This window comes from Theropithecus gelada, chromosome 3 (genome assembly GCF_003255815.1).
Source record: "Theropithecus gelada isolate Dixy chromosome 3, Tgel_1.0, whole genome shotgun sequence".
Taxonomy (NCBI): Eukaryota; Metazoa; Chordata; class Mammalia; order Primates; family Cercopithecidae; genus Theropithecus; species Theropithecus gelada.
The window spans coordinates 4,470,129-4,492,025 of NC_037670.1; the positions used below are offsets into that span (position 1 = coordinate 4,470,129).

Here is a 21,897-nt window from a genome sequence, read left to right on the forward strand (position 1 = left end):
ATTAGGCTGTCTTTACCAATACCCTTACATTGATGACTTTACATTATTTATAGGTATTAGACATTTTCCAGAAGTTCACTACACATCATGACATACTTACATAGTTGAGTCATTTTAAACTTCTATCTAACTCTGGTTATCAATTTCTGACTGCCCTTATGTAGGTAAAAAGACAATATTGTTAAAGATGTTTTCATATTTCGTGTAAAGATGACTATAAATAACAATGAGGCAAGATTATATCTATCGTATAACTTCAAATTCCTTTTTTGGAAGCAGGCAGTGGTAATAAATTATGAATAAACAACATAACCAAAGCATAATGGATATTTTATTTAGCTCTAGAGTACAAAAGGATCCCTAGCACATTAAAAATAGAGGGCCAAAGAGCCGTGCAGTACAATAACTTCCTGACCCCAGGCAAGGGGGGGGATGTGTAGCCTGACTTCCAGGAAGAAAAGCACCTTAGTGCTTTTCCATTCAAAACCTTCTGTAGCTACTTCATTTGTGTAAGACAATTTAAGGAGACCATAGAAAGAGAAGATGGGTTAAGTAAAAAGTATACAAGCTGACACTGTCCGATTTCTGGGCTCAGACCATAACTCATTCCTCTTTTCTCCCATTGGCAAGTCGGTCTCTTTGTGTCCTACGCTCGCAGTGAGCAGTGGAGACTGTTTTCTAAGAGTCATTGGCATTTTCTTCCACAAACTGGAAGAACAGCTGAAACAGCAGCTCGCTCAAAGGAGCTACGGAAGATGCGAGCACTGGGCTGGCCGTCCCGTGCAAACACACACCCCCTGGTGTTACCTGAGACCAAGCCTGACTTTGCACGTACCCTCGGGTCCTTTTGTAGTAAAGTGTGTGGGACTGTCCCAGGCCGAGCAGCGACATCGATAGGGTTGGATGTCTACAAATTAATTAGACCACAGCTTACTTAGGAAGCACAAAACAGGTGACACGAAAGCAAGATCCTTCCCTCCTCCTAAAGGAGAGAAGCCAAACTTCATTTGTTTGTTTCCTTCTGAAATGCAAGATTCATTTTTCTCAAGGACCACACATGCTCTTTCTCACAGGGGCCTGACCACAGCTTGCTCTCTCCAGCAATGGCATCTAAAAGCAGAGAGAGGTCCCCAGAACATTTCACTGCAGTAAAAAGCACAGGACCAAAAAAGAGAAGCAACAAACGTAAATGCTGTCCTGGAACTCCTCTTCCTCCAAATGAACCCACGGCAGGGACTGCCACTGGTTTTTTTTTTTTTTTTTAAATCACCAAACATTCCAAGAAATGCTTAAGTGAACATTATTATAATTGGCAGGATCAGGTGTTTCTCATCAGAATAACTGAAAGTACAGACATTAAGCTCTCAGTTTTAACTGGTAGACAATAACAAGGAATTACACTCAGTAATTACTCATTAGCAGTGGTGGAAATGGGACAAGAGAACCTAATTTAGGGACCTTGCGGATCTGCTCTTCGATGATTTCTAAAGCAATTCTGCTTGCTCTTACCTATTCCCACCAACATTCTCAAATATTACTCATATTAACCTTATCTGTGAGCTTCTGTCCTTTGAATTAGCAACAATACAAAGCGTACTTTGGGCGCAATCACTGCTTTCTAGTGGGAAAGGATTCAGGAGACACCACCAGTTATTTTATTGAAGAAATCACAACTTCTATGAACACCCCCCACGCCAGGATGTTAAACTTGTCGGGAAAAAGAGCTCAAGTTTAGGCACGAAGCTTGCCTACAAGGAGAAGGGGGGAATAAAGAATGAAAGAAAGAAAAGCAATCAGCTGCAGTACAACTAACAATTAAGCTGGAGTTGTTAACAGCCTGATTTGCATACATATGAAGAACTCCACTAATGAACTGCAATCTACATATTCAATCAGGACGATGGCCTGGAAAGGCCTATTTCAACACCAGGAGAGACACTTTCTTGCCCAGATGTAGTTTTCTGTGTGATTGGATAATTGTGAGTGAGGGACATAGTCTAATTTATTAAATGACCTACCAGTCTGCTTGGGGAGGCCCCAGAGATTTGGTGCAACCTAGAGGGGACAGGCCCGGGTCTGAGGAAGTAGTAAAGTGCAGACTGGGGGAAGGAGTTTAAAATCACCATCATTGTATCTCCAGATAGGAGGTGTTTAACGAGGCCATCATAAAAGCCCAGTGTATCAGTAACCTTGCATATAGCCTGCAATTCAATGGCGGCAAATTCAATAGATGAACTGAATTCAATGCAATTCAATGCAGGTGATTTTGAAGGGGAGGGGGACCCCCACCTCTAATGCCTTTTAATTCTTTTCCTGTGCCTAGTTTTAATGCAACACCTCTTTGGAAATGCAGTTACGTGCTTATCCTGGAAAACTCTGGCCCAAAACTGTGTTTTACCTTAGAAATGAGATGGGGGGAAAAGAAAAAGGAAAACTCAATGACACACAGCATAATATCTTCAAGTCTGAGAATACAGACTTGTTACCCACATGACAGTATGACTCTTTTTATTTTTGTGTGAAAGTAAAATAGAAACTGTAAGTATATTTCAAAAGATAGTGTTTCCAGAATGACTCTTCAATATTGACCTTTACAGACAGCTGTAGCCAACGTTGGACAGCATTATCACTGACTAGGTGGAAGAGAATTTAACTGTTATCAAGGATGAAAGGTTAATTTCACTCTAGGATGTTAGTAACTGATGACAAAGTCTTGGCCTTGGCCAGTGTAACCATGGCAGGGGTGGGATGGCTGAGAGAGAGAGAGGGAGAAAGAAAGGAGGACCAAAATGGTAGGCGACCACCCCACTGCGGGCAGACCCTGTTAGCAGCCGATGGGGTTGGCGAGAGAAATGAGGGAGAATGAGAGAAGAATTTGTAGGATACAATTTTAGTTGTGGGACCTTTACCCCCACTTCTACTGAAGTAAATAAGGACTCAGCTTTGTCTTTACTAATTACATATACTTGAAGCCTTTATCCCCACTTCTACTAAAATCAATAAGGACCCAGCTTTGTGTCTTTACTGATTACATATATCTGAAGAACAACCTGGCACACATGTGTCTGATATGTCATAGAATTCCTGACCAGAAGCTATGTCCACGATATTGGTAGTAACAAAAATAAATATAATGTATATTTTGAAGAGCACAAGAAATCTTAGCTTAACTGAGATTACGTGGGTAGTACAGTTTGAAAATTGAATTTTCACGGCCATTTAAAACCAGATGGACTCGGAAGAAAAAAAAAAAAAAAGGCTCACTCTAATCCCAGTGGTCACTTAGGACCTGATTAATGAGTCACTGCGCAGGCAAGAGGACGCAGAACTTCCTGCACGCCCGGCCCCGGGACGCCACTTAGACACATGCCTGTGTGTTTTCACTGTGAGGTTTCTTACCTTCGGCTGAAATGCTCCTTGTAGTGAACCAAAAGGGCCAGTGGGTGGGATCATAGGGGGGATGCCCGACACTGCAGGAGGATAGGAATGGAAGAGCTGTGGCCAAAGACGGAGAGGGGGAAAAAAGATTTTAGTAGGAGGCAAGTGACATATTCAAATTCCCGTCCCATTGAAAGACATCGACATGAGCAAGCCAAGTAATCTCAGTTTGATGCTATTAGTCAAGAAGCCATGATGGGATGATCACACAGATGCGCCATGAATGTGTAACTTCAAAAGTTAAAAGTAGTTCAGGATCAATCAGCCAGCAAATGACGTCCTGGGTGAGGGCATCATTAGAAAGGGAGCTTTTCTAATTATTAATTGTTAAATCAGAAGTCCTAAATGATTGGAGATTTTAATGCATTTCAAAAACAGGAGGGACTCTGAGCCAAATAAGATGCCCAGAAAATTACAAGTTAATTAGGGGGGAAAAAAAGGCAGAAAAAAGAAAAAAAAAAAAAGGGAAGAAAAAGAAGTCTTCATGAGTGCCAGGATTTTATACCATTAAAACTCGATTAGTACTTTTAGACTTTTAATAGTGTGAGGAAATGAGAACATATTCACAATCCTTGCTTCATTAGGCTGTTGTAGAAGTGGCAGTTCCAGAGGACAATTTAATTCTCTCATCTAAAATAATGACAAATATGTGTGAAAGGGTAAAATAAAACGACTCGATGTATACTTTAAATGGAGCTGCCAATTGGCCTAGAAGATGGATTCTAGTTGCACAGAAATAACCCGAGTCTGGAATATCACTATCGAGCTTTCACTTGCTCTTGTTTAAGTCTCAGGTGCTTAAAGCACTGCTGTATGAACATATGAAATCTGAATTTTTATGGCCACTTCTCAACGGTTTCTGCTATTAAATGAACAAGCTCTTTGGAGGATACTCAAGCCAAGCCCTTCACGTAGGAGTCCACTCTATGATGGTAACAGAATGAGTCTGAATGAAGACTATGAATTTTCCTCAATCAACAGTCTATAAAAGGACACAATTGAGGAAAGACATACAGAGAGAAGGCAATGCAAACACATCTTTCCCTCCTTCTAAAAATTTAATCTTTTTGAGGTCCTATTGGTCTGGTTCCATTTACTGTGATCAAGCCACCATACCAATATTTTAAAGAATGCCCCACCCTCGTGGTTGTTTATTATGTCAAAATTACAACAGTAATTGAAGCTCTTCCTCGTAAAGTATTTGTGTCAGTTATTTTTGGTAATTCACATTTTGCAATCCCATTTTCAGAGCACGTCCTTTTTCTGTTGGTCTTTATTTCATTTTGCTCCCTTCAATGATGCAGCAAAGTTTTTCAGACTAATTGATATTGAACTAAATCCACTTAAATAGTGATTGCAAGCCAAGTGCCCTCATTTAAAACTACTTTTAAGTCTAAAATTGTGTTTTAGATACTTGAGTGCATTGCATCTTAATTCCCCTTATAATGTCCTAATCCCCAAAGCAGGGGAGACTGAGTACTTCATATGTTATCCACTGTAACTCCTAATATGAAATAACTCTCCCACAGTACACTGAATAAAGCTGAGTAATTAAATACATGCCACAGTAAAACACACTCAGATCTCTATACTCTGCCTCCAGGTGGGCATTTTCCCTTTAAGTTTACAATTTAAAAATTGGATGTTCTTACCACTTTCTTTTTGTTTTATTCCATTACTGACCTCTTAGAACATAAATATAGCTGATCATTCCTCCCCCTGACTAAAAACCTGAAGCACCTAATAATACATACACTTTCCAAAAATTCAGGCCTCCAGGCTTATTCTCCATCTTCGGCCTAGGACTGTAGAATATGCATACGAGAAGGCACCGCAGTGGGTCCTAGAAAGTAAATCTGAGCCACTTGTTGGGCACGTTGAACTTTCTATATGAATTAATTATTGTATTAGCTGGTCCTTACTTTAAATCAGCAAAGTATAGACTAGGGGCATAATGGTGCCATCCATGGGCCAGACCCAAAGAGGAAATCCACAGGTCTACTGGGCTTTGGGTGTCCCCGTGAAATCTGTTTTTGTATCCCAGTACTGAGCAGAACAGGAGGGGACCATGTTGGGAGGGATGGGGAGGAGTCATCAAATATACTTTTCTAACTTCTTTTTAAAGAGGTCTTTCATCTTATGTTATTTCTGAATGCCCCTAGAGTACATAATTCTCAATTGATTTCTAATATTTACTAGTCTTGACTTCTCAGCTGCACTCTTGACTAACATGGTATCTAATTATCTGGTTCACAGTATGAATGAATTCAGTCTTTGCTGACCTATTAAAGTAGCACTTCTACTCAAATGGTTAAGATAACACTATCTACAAGCCTAAGCAAGAACAGTTGAGTATGGTGAATCAACATGGCTACAAGCAATGATTAACCTTCTCTTTTTTCTGGTTTCATAAAAAAAAAAAAATCACTGGCAAAGAAACTTGCAAATTTTCAGATAAAAATGATGCAGTATTCACCCCATCATCAAAATATCATGGAAATATTCAAGGTCTTTGAATAAAAATAAGCTCTTGTCTTATAAGTTAACTGAACATATAACTTTGGGTGTTATCAATTGAAGTTCCAGAATGTACTCTTAAAATTGCATAAAACAAGTTTGTTTTTTTTTTTTTGGTTTGTTTTTGTGTTTTTTTTAAATAAAGGAGAATGAGTTTAAAGAGAAAATATCACTCATTTCAATTTTGGGAGTTTATTTTAATTAAGTGATATTTTTACTTTCCATTGCAACAAACTCAACAGAACAATACCAGCCATGTGGAAGAGGGTTCTACATGTAGTCTAGAGCAAATGAAAATCTACTCGTTGAAGAGTCATGAGTCAAAAAGACAAGGGACTTTCTATTTAGAGGAAATAATTCAGGTTGCATTCCAGGACTTCTGTGTTAGTGACATTTCAACTGACGACTGAAATGCTGTGATTTCGGACTCTCCTGGAACTCTGCTGACTCCACTGCAGACACCTCACTTTGCAGGACAGATGCCTGACTGCCACTAAAGAGCAACTCTGCTTTCAAGCCTTCGGAGTGCTTATGATCTTTTGATTCAGAAGATGATACTGCATCTTTACCAAAAGCAAAACACCACAAAAGCAAGCATCCAAAGTGGCAAGGAGCAATGGGAACTCTTGCAAAGATGATTAAGGAAGGCTGCTAGTCATTGACTGATCTGTGGCAACAGCACAAAAATGGCAAAGCAGTTACATTCAATGTGTAGCATGGTAATGAAACTCACACTGTGCCGGTAGAATGGGTCAACTTTTGTAGGGTATTTGTCAAACTGTAAAGGGATCAAAGCAAAAGCTAGTTACTTAATCTGCATTTTTGTTCACTGCTACAGTGGAGGTGGCCCTACAAAGCTTCCCTGTCATTAAGTTGTCATCAGACCCAATAACCTCATTATATATGAAACCATTCTGAGCTCCTGAGTCTCCCTGACAAGAAGACAACAAAAATGGAAGAACGAAGTGAAAAACCAAGTGGTACATTTGGGTTCTGCACATACTAGGATGCCTTTCTTCCTACTATTTTCTTTCTACAGATTGGCACGAACCAAACATCTAAACAGGAGAGAATAGGCAATTATCCAGATAAATCAGAGAGAGGTGAGCATTTGGTCTGATTTACCCAGTGAATTCCCCCTATTTTCATCTTTACTTTGGCAGAAAAACTGTCTTGCCATGCAGCTGTCTTCTGAAATGTATGACACCCAAATACAAAGTGATCTGGGGTAGGCCAGACAGCCTTTCATTTGAACAGAAAAAGAGTATACTATTGTCCCCTCTAAATAATGTCATATTGATGCTATAACTACCCTTGGTTAAATTAATTTGTGAAACAGCTCACACAGGCCAGCAGAAAACTTTCTCAAAATCTTAGGATCTTCAAAATCTAATTGTTGAGAAGTATAGTTCATCCAAAAAAGAGATACAGGATTTGCTATTAAAAACATATTTCTGGTCACAAGGCCTCATTGCTAATATTCCTTGAAATGAAATTTATAAAACAAACTTTAAAAACATATTTTTAAAAAGTAAGTTGAATAAGATGGGGGAGGGAGAGGAAGGAGAGGAAGCAAACTTGGGTGAAGTGGAATCCTTTTAAAATCATGCAATTTATTCTCATAATGCCTATAGTGACGACCTTAAAATCCGGTATTTTCTGAAATACTAAAAATTAAGTAAAAAATGACTCTAATACTCACTGTTAGACAGGACTCTATCTGAGAATATTTACCATTCTAATATGGCACTATTAATTATGGTTATTCACTTTAAAAAAAGAAATTCCTAACTGGTTCTGGACATGTGCTAGCCCCCAGTGAAGACCAAGACCATGTCATGGCCAGTGGTTCCTCTTGCCCCAAGGCAGAGAGTTCTGTCCCTGCAGGGATCCCTGAACACTTGCTGACAGAGCACAATACCAGATTAGGGACTGTCTTATGAAACACAAGAAATACAACACCTCCAACAAAGTGGGTTTAGGGAAGCCATCGGAATGCGCAGGTGGACGTGGCACCCAACGCAGTCCCAGCCTCCTGGCTGAGGTCTCTCTCCCTTCTCTTCTTCATCCCCATTACCCTGCAAGAATGTATGTGCTAGCACTTGGTGCAAAGCACAAGCAGGTGCATTTTCTGTCTGGTGACAGTCTCCCGGGATGCTCAAAAAAACAAAACAACCCTTTAAGAAGTTAGCCATCAACACTGGGCACGACTGTTTTGAGGGCAGATGGAATCATTTCCACCGGCAGTGCTGGATACCACTGCCTAGAAAGAAGTTCCTACTGTAGGCCCCTGAAGTCAGAGCTGCCTGAGGCAGGGTACTAGACACATTCCCCTCTCTCCAGCAAACAGCCGTCACTCCCCATTCGATCTCTGGTGGCCCCGCTGCCCAGCCCGGTCCCACGTGCTGCATAAAGAAAAGAGTCGTGCTCTACTTATCCTCACATTTCTGCCTGGGGTACGCACCATGGGAGGTGCTGGCGTCGGCATGATGGCGGTGGGCGGGATGGCGTGGGGGAACGGCGTGAAGGTGTGCTGGTGCGTGTGCTGGTGGGTGTGCTGGTGCTGGTGCTGGTGCTGATGGAACTCGGTCCGCAGGTAGGGCGGAGGGCCCAGCGAAGCCCCGCGGTCAGCACTCTGAGAGGCCAAAAAACGAGTGTTCAGTTCCTGTCGCAAGATGTCTTGCTCTGGAAGAGAAGAAGAGGGAGACAATGACACCTTTTCCTTCAGAACAGGACATCGGAGTGCCTTCCTGTGGAGGGATACGGGGCTGATGACACAGTGGCGGGGTGACAGGGTGCGGCTGGGCCCTGAGATAAAAGGGGGCAATCAATGAAGCAGAGGAGACCAAGGCCCAGTCGCACCCTGTCTCCCTGTTCTCTAGCTGGTCTCCCAGCTTTCAGGGACAGGCAGTCTATCGATTTGGGGAAAAGCTCCAGGCCAAACGCCAGAGTCCGATTTCCAGCTGTCACCACCAGCTGAGTGACCCTGGGCAGGGCAAATAACCCATCCAAGGGCCAGTTTTCCCATCTTCAAGAGGGGGACAATAATACTGCCTAACTCATGGGTTTGATTTTTGAGGGTTAAAGCAATTTGCACATTTAAGTGCTTGGAAACAGTGACAGCACACTAATAAATGTCAGCTGTTCACATGGCAGGGCTCGCACGCCCTCTTCAAGTGTCAATTACTGCTATATGGCTCTCTGTATTAGCAGCATACCATGGCTACACTGGACCAGAACTGGGACACTTGACCTGATTAACACAGGTGAGGAGACAAGGACCCTGTGTCTAATATGAGGTCTGCCCTTAAAATTCTGGGATATACTGTCACAAAGAGTGTGTCATCTCCTCCCAAGGAGACCAGAGAAGGCCCTGCCCAGTGAAAAGAAACCCCTTAAACCAGGACGCAATCTAAGATCCTGGAGCGAAACAGACATGGGCTTGGGGACGTTTCCATCGCTCTCAGGAGAGCCCAGACGACACAGGACACACGCTACCTGCGTCTGACCACTCAGTGGCTGAATTTAGCTGGAAATGCCTCCTAACTCCAAACAAACCTCCTCTCTTCGGGCAGTGTCAGGTTCACAGGGGCTGAGCTAAGCTTAGTATGGGTGATGACAGGTATTTTTGCTGGACCTCAGGCCAGAGAGCGTTTGAGGAAGATTAGAGTAAGGAAGGAAAAAATTGTAGGCAAATGCAACCTTGCAATCGGGACAACATAGGTAGGGTGAGGTCACAGCCAGGGGTGGTGGGTGTCAGGGTCATGAGCACAGGCTCCTCCGTCCTACCTGAGTAAGTGCTCCCGGCCGGGTGTCCGGCCACCTGCAGACTTCCTGATGTCAGTGGTGGTGGAGGAGGCAGAGCAGTGGGAGGGGCAAACATATTGGGGTGATGTGAGTGTGCGGGGGGCTGGAGGGTGGGTGTGAAGCTGTGCAGGGGGCTGTGGTTGGGCAGGGAGAGGGGGAATGGGGAGGCAGAGGGGTGGTGGGAGATGTGAGGAGGGGCGGGCTGAGTCTTTGCTGGAGTGCTGCTTCTGCTACTGCTATCGGAGCAAGAAAAAACAGGAAAGAAAAAAATAAAAAAAGGTAAGCTATGTATTCGCTTTTAAAGAATCCTGTCTCCTTCCCCTAAACCCTCACCACAGACTCTCTTGCCCCTTCCTCTTTACAGATCCTCCCTGTATGCACACACTTTCTGAAATTACAACTCCTGCAAACTTTCCCATCGTTACTGCAGACAGAGCAAACCGAAACTGCTGCTTCAGGGCTGTGGGGCATCTTGATGTCGAGACAGCTCATTCTGCCTAAACCTCAGGGCCTCTCTCGTTCCTGTGGCCAGATTCTCATCTCTGCCCCTAGAAAATCCCCAGCCTTCCATTCTCCACTAGCTACATCTCCTATAAAGTAACAGTTAACACAAAGGAATAAAAAACGCGATGATCTGAGTTCACCCCATCTGTCTTGTTACCTCTTAAATGAAGACACACAAAGAAGAGGTGAAACCCAGGTGCCTGGGTTCTCACATCACTTTATGGTCTGGAGACCACAGAAACGGCCGAGGGGTCAGAAGCTGGGCCTGGCTCCTTGGGGAAGAAACCTGCCTCCCAAAGACTGGGCCGTCGCCTCTTAGGAAACAGCAAGGCCCGGAACCACCAAAGCCTCCAGGTTTTCAAAAGGAAAACAGTAACAAAGACACACGGCCTGAGGAGCTGTGCCGGGTTAGAATTATAGCCCCCGGGGCACCAAGGGTTGGCTCCACTTGGCGCTGCACACTGGGTTTCTGCCTCTCTTTTCTTTGCCGTGTTCCTCTGTGCTGCTTTTTAGACGTTTCTTTGTAACTTGGCAAAAACAAGACCGAGGAGAGCCTGGATTTCCATACAGAAATTTCTCACTTTCTCTAAACGCAGCTTGTTTTCTTTCTTCCCCACTTCTCTGACCCACATAGGAGGAAGTAAATCAGAACCAAAAAAAAAAAAAAAAATCCTTAAACTGGGATACTCATTGGCTCCCAATCTTCCTGCCTTTGGAACTGCAGGGAGACAAGTTTTCTTTAATACTTCTTCTGTCAGAGTTTGCAAGAGCCTGCCTTGAAAGATCTGCTCACAGTGCGTGGCCTCTGATATGCCCCAGGCTTCGATTCCCTGCCTCCCACTGCTGCTGGGTCTCCCTGGCCCAGGACTTTCCACGCCTTCCTCACCTTCCGCCTCCGGTCTCTCGAGTGCCTAAAATATTTTCCTTCCTTACAATGTCCTCACCACCCACCCATCCCAACCTATCCTTTCCCAAGAGACCCGAGTCTCACCCAGCAGCCCCATTCCCTGTCTCTAGTCTCAGAGAAAGGGATGATGTTTCCAACAAGGAAACTTCAGTCTCCCTAGGGATCCCTCCCCGAGTCCCGCCCACCTGATCCCCAGGGAGAGGGCGAAACTCAGGCCAAAGAAGAGCAGACCACTCACCTTAAACTGTTGAGGCTTAAGCTACTGCTGTTGTAGGCTGACAATGGCTGGGAGAGGCTCTGAGCGGAGGGGTGGGCCTGCACAGGTGGGAGGTTCTGATGGAGCAGCTGGGTGGGGGACTGTGGCCTGGGTGGCCTCTGCACCTGAGGCTGCGGGGCGGGCTGGAGCTGGGCCTCAGGAGGGCCCTGTGGTGGCTGTGTAATCGGAGGTGGGGGCTGAGGTGGGGCCTCTGTGCGCTGCACCAAGTCAGGGTCTGGAGAAGGAGCTCGGAGTTGGGGCTCCGTCTGGGGCTGGGGTATTGGCTGTGCGACCTGAGGGCAGGGGTCTTTAAGCACCACGGGCTCAAAGATCGGCTCTTTGCAACAGTCCTGGCTCTTCTCCTGGCTTCTCTCTAGACCCGATATCTTGGGGACAATTGGCCCTGCATCCTGGCTGTCATGTTCTGGTAGCGTGCCAACACCTAACTCCGGATCTGCATGGGAGAGAGCAAAGACAAAACCACAGGCAACGACATGTAAGTGTGGGGTAATGAGGGAAAGTAAACTCCAAAGCTATCACACAGCTCCAGCAACCGGACCTGGCACCAGCCCTCCTCACTTGGGTCCTTGTCTCCACCACCTGCAGCAGTATGTGCCCACAGCAAATGGGTCAATGGTGGACAGAGAAAGATGCAGGAACAGCCTTTGCCCATGGAGAGCAATGCCCCTGGGGATGTGGGAGGGGAGAGAAAGGCCAACCGGCCAGAGGAGACTGCATTCAAGAAAGCAGCCTAGCACCAGGCATGGGGGCTCACACCTGTAATCTCAACACTTTGAGAGGCCGAGCTGGGAGGATTGCTTGAGCCTAGGAGTTCGAGATCAGTCTGGGCAACATAGCACGACCCTGACTCTCCAAAAAAAATTAGCCAGGTGTGTGCTACAGTCCAAGCTACTCGGGAGGCTGAGGTAGAAGGATCGCTTGAGCCCACGAGTTCAAGAGCACCCTGGGCAACCTAGCGAGATTCGAGATTCCGTCTCTATAAAAGAAAAAACAGCAGCCTAGACTACATTCTGAAAATGAATGTTTTCCTTAACCTCCAGGAAGTCTTTTATGGCATCACAATTAAGAAACAATAGTTGACAAGTTGATTTTTCCCTTTTAAAACAAATACATTTGTTGAATACACAAAAGAAAGTGTTTTCAATAGCAGATGAGGCAAACATTATTTAACATCACACGGATGTTTTTCCTTGGCCTTCCCTTCCTCCCCACTTTCCACTTTGACCAACGGGACACACTTCACATTTACAGATAATTTTTGGTTGAGCAAGTGCTGAACTTTCAAGTCAAAAGGCAGGTCTCTTAATGCCCATCACCTGATCCCAGCAACATCTGCGATCAAAGGTGCAAACGGGAACTGAAATAAAGTTTCCCGTCAACTACACTTGCTAGAGCTTTTAAGAAAGTCCCCTTGGACCACATGGGGGTCCGCACGCAACTAAGTTAAAGGGGTGCTTTACGTTGAGAATAAGCTTGGATATTAAATTTAAGGGAAATTCTACACTCGTGAAAGAAATACAGAAAATAGCTGCTCCTGTATGGATGTAAAAGATGTACTCCCTCCAAAGGTCAAAAGATCTAAGGGCCACGTTTAGTAGAATGGCTTATCTGACTACCCCATAAGCCAAGCTCCATAAAAATCTCAAACCAGAATAACGAAAGACCAACAGGGCATTCAATAGAAAAGAATGGCCCCGTTTGGGAGTAAGTACTTTTGTATACGACTAGGGGAAAATTACCCTTCCCACATTTTTGTGCTAAAAAGATGCATCCTTTTATTACTACACAGTTTCAAAAGAGAAAAAGAATAGATGACAACATCCTTTGACAGTGTTTTTCACGCATTCTTAAATGAACTACCCTGGGCGTTAACTTTCTCCTCTTACCTCATTGTATCAAACGGGAAAAGTATGTGGTATTCTTGTTGGTTCTGTGTATTTCTGGGGTTTTCTGTTTGTTTTTTGTTTTACAGGTGGGGTCTCCCCAGGTTGTTTAGGCTGGACTGCACTGGACATTCACATGTGTGATCACAGCACACTACAGCTCCAACTCCTGGGCCCACGGGTTCATCCTGCCTCAGCCTCCTGGGTAGCCAGGATTAGAGGGGCCTGCCACTGTGCCCAGCTTACATATTTCTGTTTTTGTATTGTATATACACACTTGTTTGCCATTATTCCTTGGAATTCTCATCAAAGCAATTCATTATTTTCAATGTTCTTTTGGTAACACAGATCAAACCGATAACATGCACAAAAGCAAAAACAAAACTTGGGTTTATAAACAAAGCACATTTTTGGCTAACAGGAACTTGGCTATCGTCACATCTCTCCAAACAGCCTGGAACAATAACACTGAGATGGGAAGAAAGCTGCCTTCTTCACATGCTTCAGAGGTATGAAAAGATCGAGCACTTGGTAAAGCGCTGATGAAAAGGAACTCTGCACTTCTGACACACATTTCTGTCCAGTGCTGTCTTACCAACCTTTCTGGGAAGATTTTTGCTCAGGATAACGCTGAAATTGAAAGGCTTCTCAAAACCTTCCTTTCGAACTTTAGGGCTGAAGGAGCACCCCAAGCCCTTGCTGTGGATAGGCCCCATCCAGCTAGCAAAGCTCCTGCATCCAGTGAGGAAGGAAGGCCCTTTATTCAGCGATGTCACAGTTAGGGATCCGGCTCTGTGTCTCTCCATGTGTCTTCACAAAATTTCCCATCTTTTTCTTTCACAGGATTTTCCCATAGCAAGCTAATATCAAAGGCACTGAAAAATCACATGCTTCATATGTATGATCCAGGCCTGTGAGTCAGGTCTGGGACAGAAAGTAACAACAGCCCAGAAATCCTAACAGCACAAGACAGAGGAGGGGTTTCACTCAACGAGAAGTTCTAAGTATCTGAGCAGGACTCTTCTCACGCTGACAGCTAATTTAGCATTTTTATGCTTGGTACAATGGCAGAAACACTTTTTAAAAATCTTTTTGTATGTCTCTGTTCTCTCCAGACTGGGCTGGTGAAGAAATCAGTAAATACTTTCTATCTTGGTAAGTATACATTCAAATTCCCTCCAAAAATCACTGTCCGAAGTTTCTCCCTCAAACGAAAGCAAGCTTCCTTTTCCAAAGGACACCACTCAGAGGATATCACTTGCACTCACTTATGCTGGTAAGGAGGCACATCAGAGACCCATAAAGAAGTACTACAGACATCTAGCTTGACTCTGTTTACCCCCTTGTTCTTGAATGAGCCTCAAGAATTTGGACAACACAGCCAAACTTGCAGATGGCATCCTGCAGGCTTGGGCTCGCTGTCCAAGGCTCTGGAGTTGACTTTCTTGTCTCCTCTGTTGCCTCACTATCTCAATCTCAACCTAACCACAGCTAGAACATGAGGGAGTGGTGCCAAGGCTGTGGCCGTCACCACCACCTCCAACAAGCTACCAAAGATGAAGGGAAGACCCAAACCTCTCCAGGGAACTGTGCAAATCTGTACGGCACTCCTTTAACTTTAATGCACGTTCAAATCACCTGGACATCTGATTAGAATTCCCATCCAGATTCCACAGCTCTGGGATGGGGCTCTAGATTCTGCCTTTCTGAGGATCTTCTAGGTAAGGCTGAGGCTGCTGATGCGTGGATCACATTTTGAGTAGCAGGATCTAATCTAACACACTCTGACCAGATAGGGAATATGCCCAGAGAAGGGAAGGAATTTGCCTGCTGGAAGTCATGTCCTTGTTTTGTAAACCAGAAGGCTTGAGTTCCAGTCCCAGCTCTGCCAACACCAACTACCTTTTCTGCAGTCTATACTATGCTGCCTCCTAAAAAGCAAAAGTCGCAAAGCAAAGCAGGTAATGATAAATCCAGGATTCAGTTAAAATATTTAAGTACATCAGACTTAAAGTGTAGAGGGTTAGTAAAGCTACAAAGAGTTGCTGGAACACTGCACTTCAGCTAGCCCTGAAAGCAATCAGTCCCTCAATGCTCTGGTCCTGCAACCTATAAACAAAGCAGTGACGAGTTTGAGCTGGTAAGAACTTTGGGGGCTGAAACAGTTTTACGACTCCCCATTTACAAGAGTCTCTTGAGGCACAGGTTAGGCGTCAGGCATTTTTGTGGCTAATCGGTAATGCATTTCCTCTTCCTTTCAATTATTCAATAAATGTAATCTTCCCAGTTAAGCTTTTCCATCTTGACAGTCAATTTGTCTTACTGTACTTCTCCAAAATTGGTAGGAACACATTTTAAGAAATCAGCTGGTATTGCACTGCATATTCTGAATTTGTCAAAGGATAAAGGAAGGAATGAAATTTGCTGAATTTGAAAGAAATAAGAATGTACAAATTGAGTAGTCTTATTTAAATGTTGTATTCATTACATTTTGGGGTTTAAAAATCTCTCTTCCTGTGATTATAAAAATAGTTCATCATACTTATACTGAAAGACATGCAAATTCAAATTACACTGAATACAGTACAAAGGGTGGATTTATTACATATAAATTGTACTTCAATAAACAAACTTTAAGAGATTAGGAAAAATTGGTTTGATTTTGATACACGTTTGATACAAGTCGCCTGGGGAAAATGGACCCTTTTTCTGTACTTTACTAGTAGAATGCAAACACTATAACCTCTGTGGGGGACAATTTGGCAACGTTTTGCAAAATAACAAATGGAGTTCCCTTGGTGCGGTGTGTTAAGGATTTCGTCTACAGACACTATGAAACAATACCGTGGTTTGGATACCAAGTTTGGAAGCCACCCAAATGTAATCATTAGGAGACTGGTTACAGACATTTGCAGATCCACACAATGGAACACCTTGCGGCAGTAAAAAGGAATGCCGCATGTACAACGTATAGCATTTACTATCTTTTGTGGAAAATGGAGGGAAATAATATATATATATATATATATATTCACTTTATTTTACATACAAAGAACCTGTGTGGCCGGGTGCAGCGGCTCACACCTGCAATCCTAGCACTTTGGGAGGCCGAGGCAGGTGGATCGCTTCAGGTCAGAAGTTCAACACCAGCCTGGCCAACATGGTGAAACTCCAACTGTACTACAAATACAAAAATTAGCCAGGTGTGGTGGTGCCCGCCTGTGATCCCAGCTACTTGGGAAGCTGAGGCAGGAGAATCTCTTGAACCTGGCAGGAGGAGGTTGCAGTGAGCTGAGATTGCACTATTACACTCAAGCCTGAGTGACAGAGCAAGACCCTGTTACCAAAAAAAAAAAAAAAAAAAGAAGCAGCTGTGGAAGAATACTCAAGAAACTAGTAACAGTGGCTACCTGTTTGGGGGCTTGGGAGGAGTGAGAACTGGATAGACAGGGAACTGGAGGGTGCATGTGTGTATATGCATAAAAAATAAGAAAATGTAATCTGTGAATGTGTAAAAAATTTGAAAATAAAAATGGATTTTATGAAAAACTATAAATTGCTAAATAAAACTGACTTAAAAACCCAACCAGATCATCAAAATAAAAGGAAAAAGTACTCAATAATCCAAACCTTCACCTCCCCTCCAAAAGGTATCTGTGTCATAGACAATGTTGACCTAACCTTCAAGAAACAAATTATTCCTGTCATCTAAATTGAAAACCAACAGCAAATATTACACAACAAAAGAAAGAGGACAAACTATTTACAAAAAATATAATTACCTAGCTGGAAACCAGAGGCAACCAGCTGAGAAAATATTACAACTAATAAGAGAGTGCAACGAGATATCCAAATAAACCACAAGTAACCTCAGCTTTTTTATACACCAGCAACAGTCAGAAAATTAAGTGTAGAAAGGATCCTCTTCATAATAACAAAAACCGTAACACCTGGGAGCGAACCCAACAAGAAAATTACAGGGCTTGTAAACCTTCAGAAATGTCTTCCCTCCCAAAATTGCTTTTGTCAAGGTGTTTTTCAGTGCAAAAAAAAAAAAAAAAAAGCGAACTAAGTCAGTCACGTAATAGATAGTTCTCATTGGAGGATACTACTCCCTATGGGAAGAGATGGAAATTTGTGGGAGTGTGTGGCTATCACTATGACTTCAGGTCACGGGTGGCTCTTAGGGATGTCTGATTTACTGCAACGTGAGCAGCAACCACACACGACAACATCTCAATGCCCTTCCTAAATCCCACCCGACATTTGTGCAGCTGAAAACCCTAGAACCTACCACCTCTGTTTCTGTATATAAACACAAAGTAATTTTTTTGCATGGTTTTAATATACACTGATTTTTCCAGGAATGCAGGGACTGTACTTTGTTATATCTGGGTCATATCCAAGGGTTGATGGCTATTTGGGAAAATCATGACACTATGGTAAGGCTGCTCCTGGTATCTGACTCTCCATGACCACGTATTTGTGTGAGTCTGCATTTGTAGTAGCAATATTTAGATACCATTCTATAGAGTCAAACACTGTCTTCTAATATAAATAAGCATTTACATACTTAAATGTATAGTATGTTATAAATGACTTGGTTTCTACTTATTTCTCCTTTATATTTTATTAGGGCTTTACATATACTTTTACATTAAGTATATAGATGTGTACATTAAGTATAGATTTCATTCCAGAAAGTAAAAAAGTGAATGTGCTATAAAATATTTCTTATATTACACTGGGTCTGCTAGGATTGAGATTTGGTACATTCTGGTGAATTCCTACACTTCTAGAAGTCCAATGACTTAATGCACAAATGCAGTAACAACCTCCCAGGGCGGTTGTGGAAATAGGCCATATAAAGTGCTTTCCACAATGCACAGCACATAATAAGTCATCAATCAATGTTCCCAAAACTATTGTGAAGAAGTATTTAATGTTACAGAAAGTATCTCATGACAAAATTGCCATTAAATAAAGTGGGCTAGCCGGGCGTGGTGGCTCACGTCTGTAATCCCAGCACTTTGGGAGGCTGAGGCAGGCCGATCATGAGGTCAGGAGGTCGAGACCATCCTGGCTAACACGGTGAAACCCTGTCTCCACTAAAAAATACAAAAAATTAGCTGGGTGTGGTGGCGGGCGCCTGTAGTCCCAGCCACTCAGGAGGCTGAGGCAGGAGAATGGCGTGAACCCGGGAGGCGGAGCTTGCAGTGAGCCGAGATCGTGCCACTGCACTCCAGTACGGGCGACAGAGCAAGACTCCATCTCAAAAAAAAAAAAAAAAAATCAGTGTGCTCTCAATAGTGAAAATTATCCGTGTAAATGTATACATGTATGCACAGAAAAAAGACTGGAAAGATAAACATTAATTGCAGTCCCATGATCCAGAAATAAACATTGACTTTAATTCTTATATTGTGCTTTTACCTTTCCAAATTGAGGAGGAGGAGGAGGAGGAAAAGTGCAAAACAAATGAATATTATAGAAAATTTGGAAAGTGAAGAAAAGCACAATATAAAAATTAAAGTCAATGTTTATTTACTTTGTTATTAAAGCAAATAATTATAGTAATATTTATTAAATAGTATTAAATAGTATTATTTACTGGAATAAGTAAAGTATACTTGTTAAATTATTATTTATTAAAGTAAATAATAGTATTATTATTGCTAAAGAAAAAAAGAGATGCTACACTTTAAAATGAACTATTTTCACGGACAATACACCTCTATCATTAAAGTAAGCCAACCGAGGAAGTGATCGTTCAAGTCTTTTTAAATTGCCTCACCTACTGAGTTTTTTCTCTGAGATGGAGTCTCACTCTGTCGCCCAGGGTGGAGTGCAGTGGCGCAATCTTGGCTCACTGCAGCCTCCGCCTCACCTCCCAAGTTCCAGTGACTCTCCTGACAACCTTCCGAGTAGCTGAGAAGCTGGGATTACAGGGGCCTGCCATCATGTCCAGCTAACTTTTGTATTTTTAGCAGAAACGGGGTTTCACCATGTTGGCCAGGCTGGTCTCGAACTCCTGACCTCAAGTGATCCGCCCCCAGCAAAGTGCTGGGATTACAGGTGTGAGCCACCGTGCCTGGACTATTGAATAGATTTTTTAACAAATCTCTTCTCCAAGAGGACAGATAAATATTTCACTCTCTGTATGGTGCATGGTTTCAATTTTTAAAAATATGGGGCGTGTGTGTGTGTTTTTAAGTTAAAAGGGTCTTGCTCTGTCGCCCAGGATGGAGTGATCATAGCTCACGGCAGCCTCAAACTCATACGGTGGCATGATCCTCCCCACTCGGTCTCCTGAGGAGATGGGACTACAGGCACACAGCAGGACATGCTGCATAGTAAACCTTCCACCTCTTCTTCGGCATTTCTGACTGGTTCTAACTGGGTATTATTTGGACAGAAAGGAAATGGTACATACTGATGAAGGAGGAGGAGGAGTACAAAACAAAATAAAAAATACCCAAAAAAACCAACTCTCCCAAAGTACAGCTTCTGCACCTTTGGTCTTCACATCTTCATACTCTGTTACGAAGTTTCCTAACAGGACTTACTAACTACAAGGTCATTACCGCAGCAAACCTGAAGGAGCTTCCAAAGGCATCAAGAAAACTATGTGGGGGGGAGGGGGGCACTAGTCCCTGGACTATCCATCCATCCATCCATCTGTATCTTTTTGAATGTCTAATCCTTATGACTTAGAATTAGACAGGTTCCATTTTTATTATTCCATCTTCTAGTTAGCCTCTCTCATTACTGTCCAAATGACAAAGCCACAAAGAGCACACCACACAGAAAGACTACAGATCACAGTCAAATAAGAAAAATAACCCAGACTTTAAAGTGGGAACATTAACAAAGGACTGAAATGTTCAAACACTGGGAATCACAGAGACATATGGAAACATCGAATTTCTGTGAATCAACATGCAATTACCTCAAGCTGGAAGCAATGTCTATATTATTTTATTATTTTTATTTTTCTGGACACAGAGTCTCACTCTGTTGCCCAGGCTGGGATGCAGTGGTGCAATTACAGCAGACTGCGGCCTTGACTCCCCGGGCTCAAAGGAGCCTCCCACCTTAGTCTCCAAGTAGCTGAGAGGCTGAGGCATGTGCCATCACGCTGGCCAATTTTTTATATTTTGTAGAAATGAGGTGTTACCAGGTTGCACAGGCTGGTCTTGAACTTTTGGCTCAAGCAATCCTCCCACCTAGGCCTCTCCAAGTGCTAGGATTACAGGTGTGTGCCACCATGCCCAGTCAATGTCCATTATTTAATCACCTTCACCTGTCTATTCTGTTGCCTCAAACAAAATCTCTTTTTAAGCAAAGACTGTGTATTTCGTAAATACGTTTTAAAAGCCAAACTGCACTACTGAGTTAATTTAGCAATACTTTTAATTCCCCCTGCCAAGTTGTGATTGTATCTCCAAAATGCTACATTCAGTGACGTTTTGCAGAAAAGCATCCACTTTCTCTAACATACACTTCACTTTATTTTCCTCCTCTCCCTCTTTTCTTCAAATCATTAAACAGAGACCAGTTTGTTCCATTAGAAGATTCAATTACCCGAACGAATGGAAGGATGACATTCAGTCTTGCAGCTCTTCTTCTCGGTCACTGAAACTGTACAAATAAATTGAGGAAAACCCACTGTTTGTTCAAGGCAAATTAATTTTCAAACACCGCAAGACTGGGAGATCAGGGGAATGATGGGTGCTTGGCAGGGCTCGAAGAGATTCCATTTTGTGCTTGTCATGTTGTGTAAACATTAATTACCATCTGGGAGGCTGAGCTGTGGGCTGAAGTCTGTATCACAAACCTCCGAGGGCCTTCAGGGTTCCTATTAAAAGCAAAATCCTAGATAGGAAAAAATAACCATTGCATCTGCCAAAACACCAGCAGCCCACTGGGAGAGCTGTGTGGAGTCCAGCAGATTAGAGGCTGCTGTTATCAGAGAAGCTACTTTGGCTATCATCTAGTTGAGCAGATTAAACCCGATAGGGGTTAATCTGCTAGGGATTAAAGGAAAAGCAACACACCGCAGTTGAGCATACTTAAACTTGTTTCACGTTTGTTGCTCCTAAACCCCACACCAAAACACATTGATTCTGATGCGTATGCCCATGTTCCTGATGCCTTAAAACCAAAACGTCTGCCTTCAAGGGGGGTGCATCAACCACAGTCTTGACTGTAGAAACCACAGGTTCTCTGAATCATGGCTTTGGCCTACAGAATGCAGAGCTTTTAGGGTCAACCTGGACTTGCAAACATTTTGTTTATTTTGCAGTCTCAAGCAAACAGAGCCACAAAGGACTATGCAATCAAATGACCAACATGAGAATGAGAGAAATAGGTTGTGATCTATTGGGGGTGGGAATGGCAGCCTTAAAAAGTCTTTAGAAACTCAACAATGTCAAGGTCACATATAATCCATGTGATTGTCACTTCATATGGGGAAAAGACTCATTTGTATTATGCTGCCTCATAGGCCAGGCTTTGTGTTAGGCCTTGTTCAAGACAAATGAAAAACACAAGGAAATGGTAGT

The 21,897-nt window shown here is 43.0% G+C and overlaps 1 protein-coding gene across 2 annotated transcripts in view; it reads right to left on the bottom strand.

Annotated features, from left to right (window-relative positions):
* AUTS2 (AUTS2, activator of transcription and developmental regulator) overlaps positions 1–21,897 on the bottom strand; it is a 1,213,344-nt gene that overhangs the window by 17,559 nt on the left and 1,173,888 nt on the right. The window contains exons 7-12 of one of the 2 annotated variants that reach the window (XM_025378772.1): positions 11,412–11,883; positions 9,745–9,998; positions 8,420–8,640; positions 6,689–6,733; positions 3,400–3,495; positions 836–907 (exon numbers count right to left, since the gene is read on the bottom strand). In XM_025378772.1, the coding sequence (XP_025234557.1) occupies positions 836–907; positions 3,400–3,495; positions 6,689–6,733; positions 8,420–8,640; positions 9,745–9,998; positions 11,412–11,883 (1,160 nt within the window). The remainder of the gene's footprint in view (positions 1–835; positions 908–3,399; positions 3,496–6,688; positions 6,734–8,419; positions 8,641–9,744; positions 9,999–11,411; positions 11,884–21,897) is intronic. The other variant, XM_025378773.1, reaches the window with a different exon arrangement.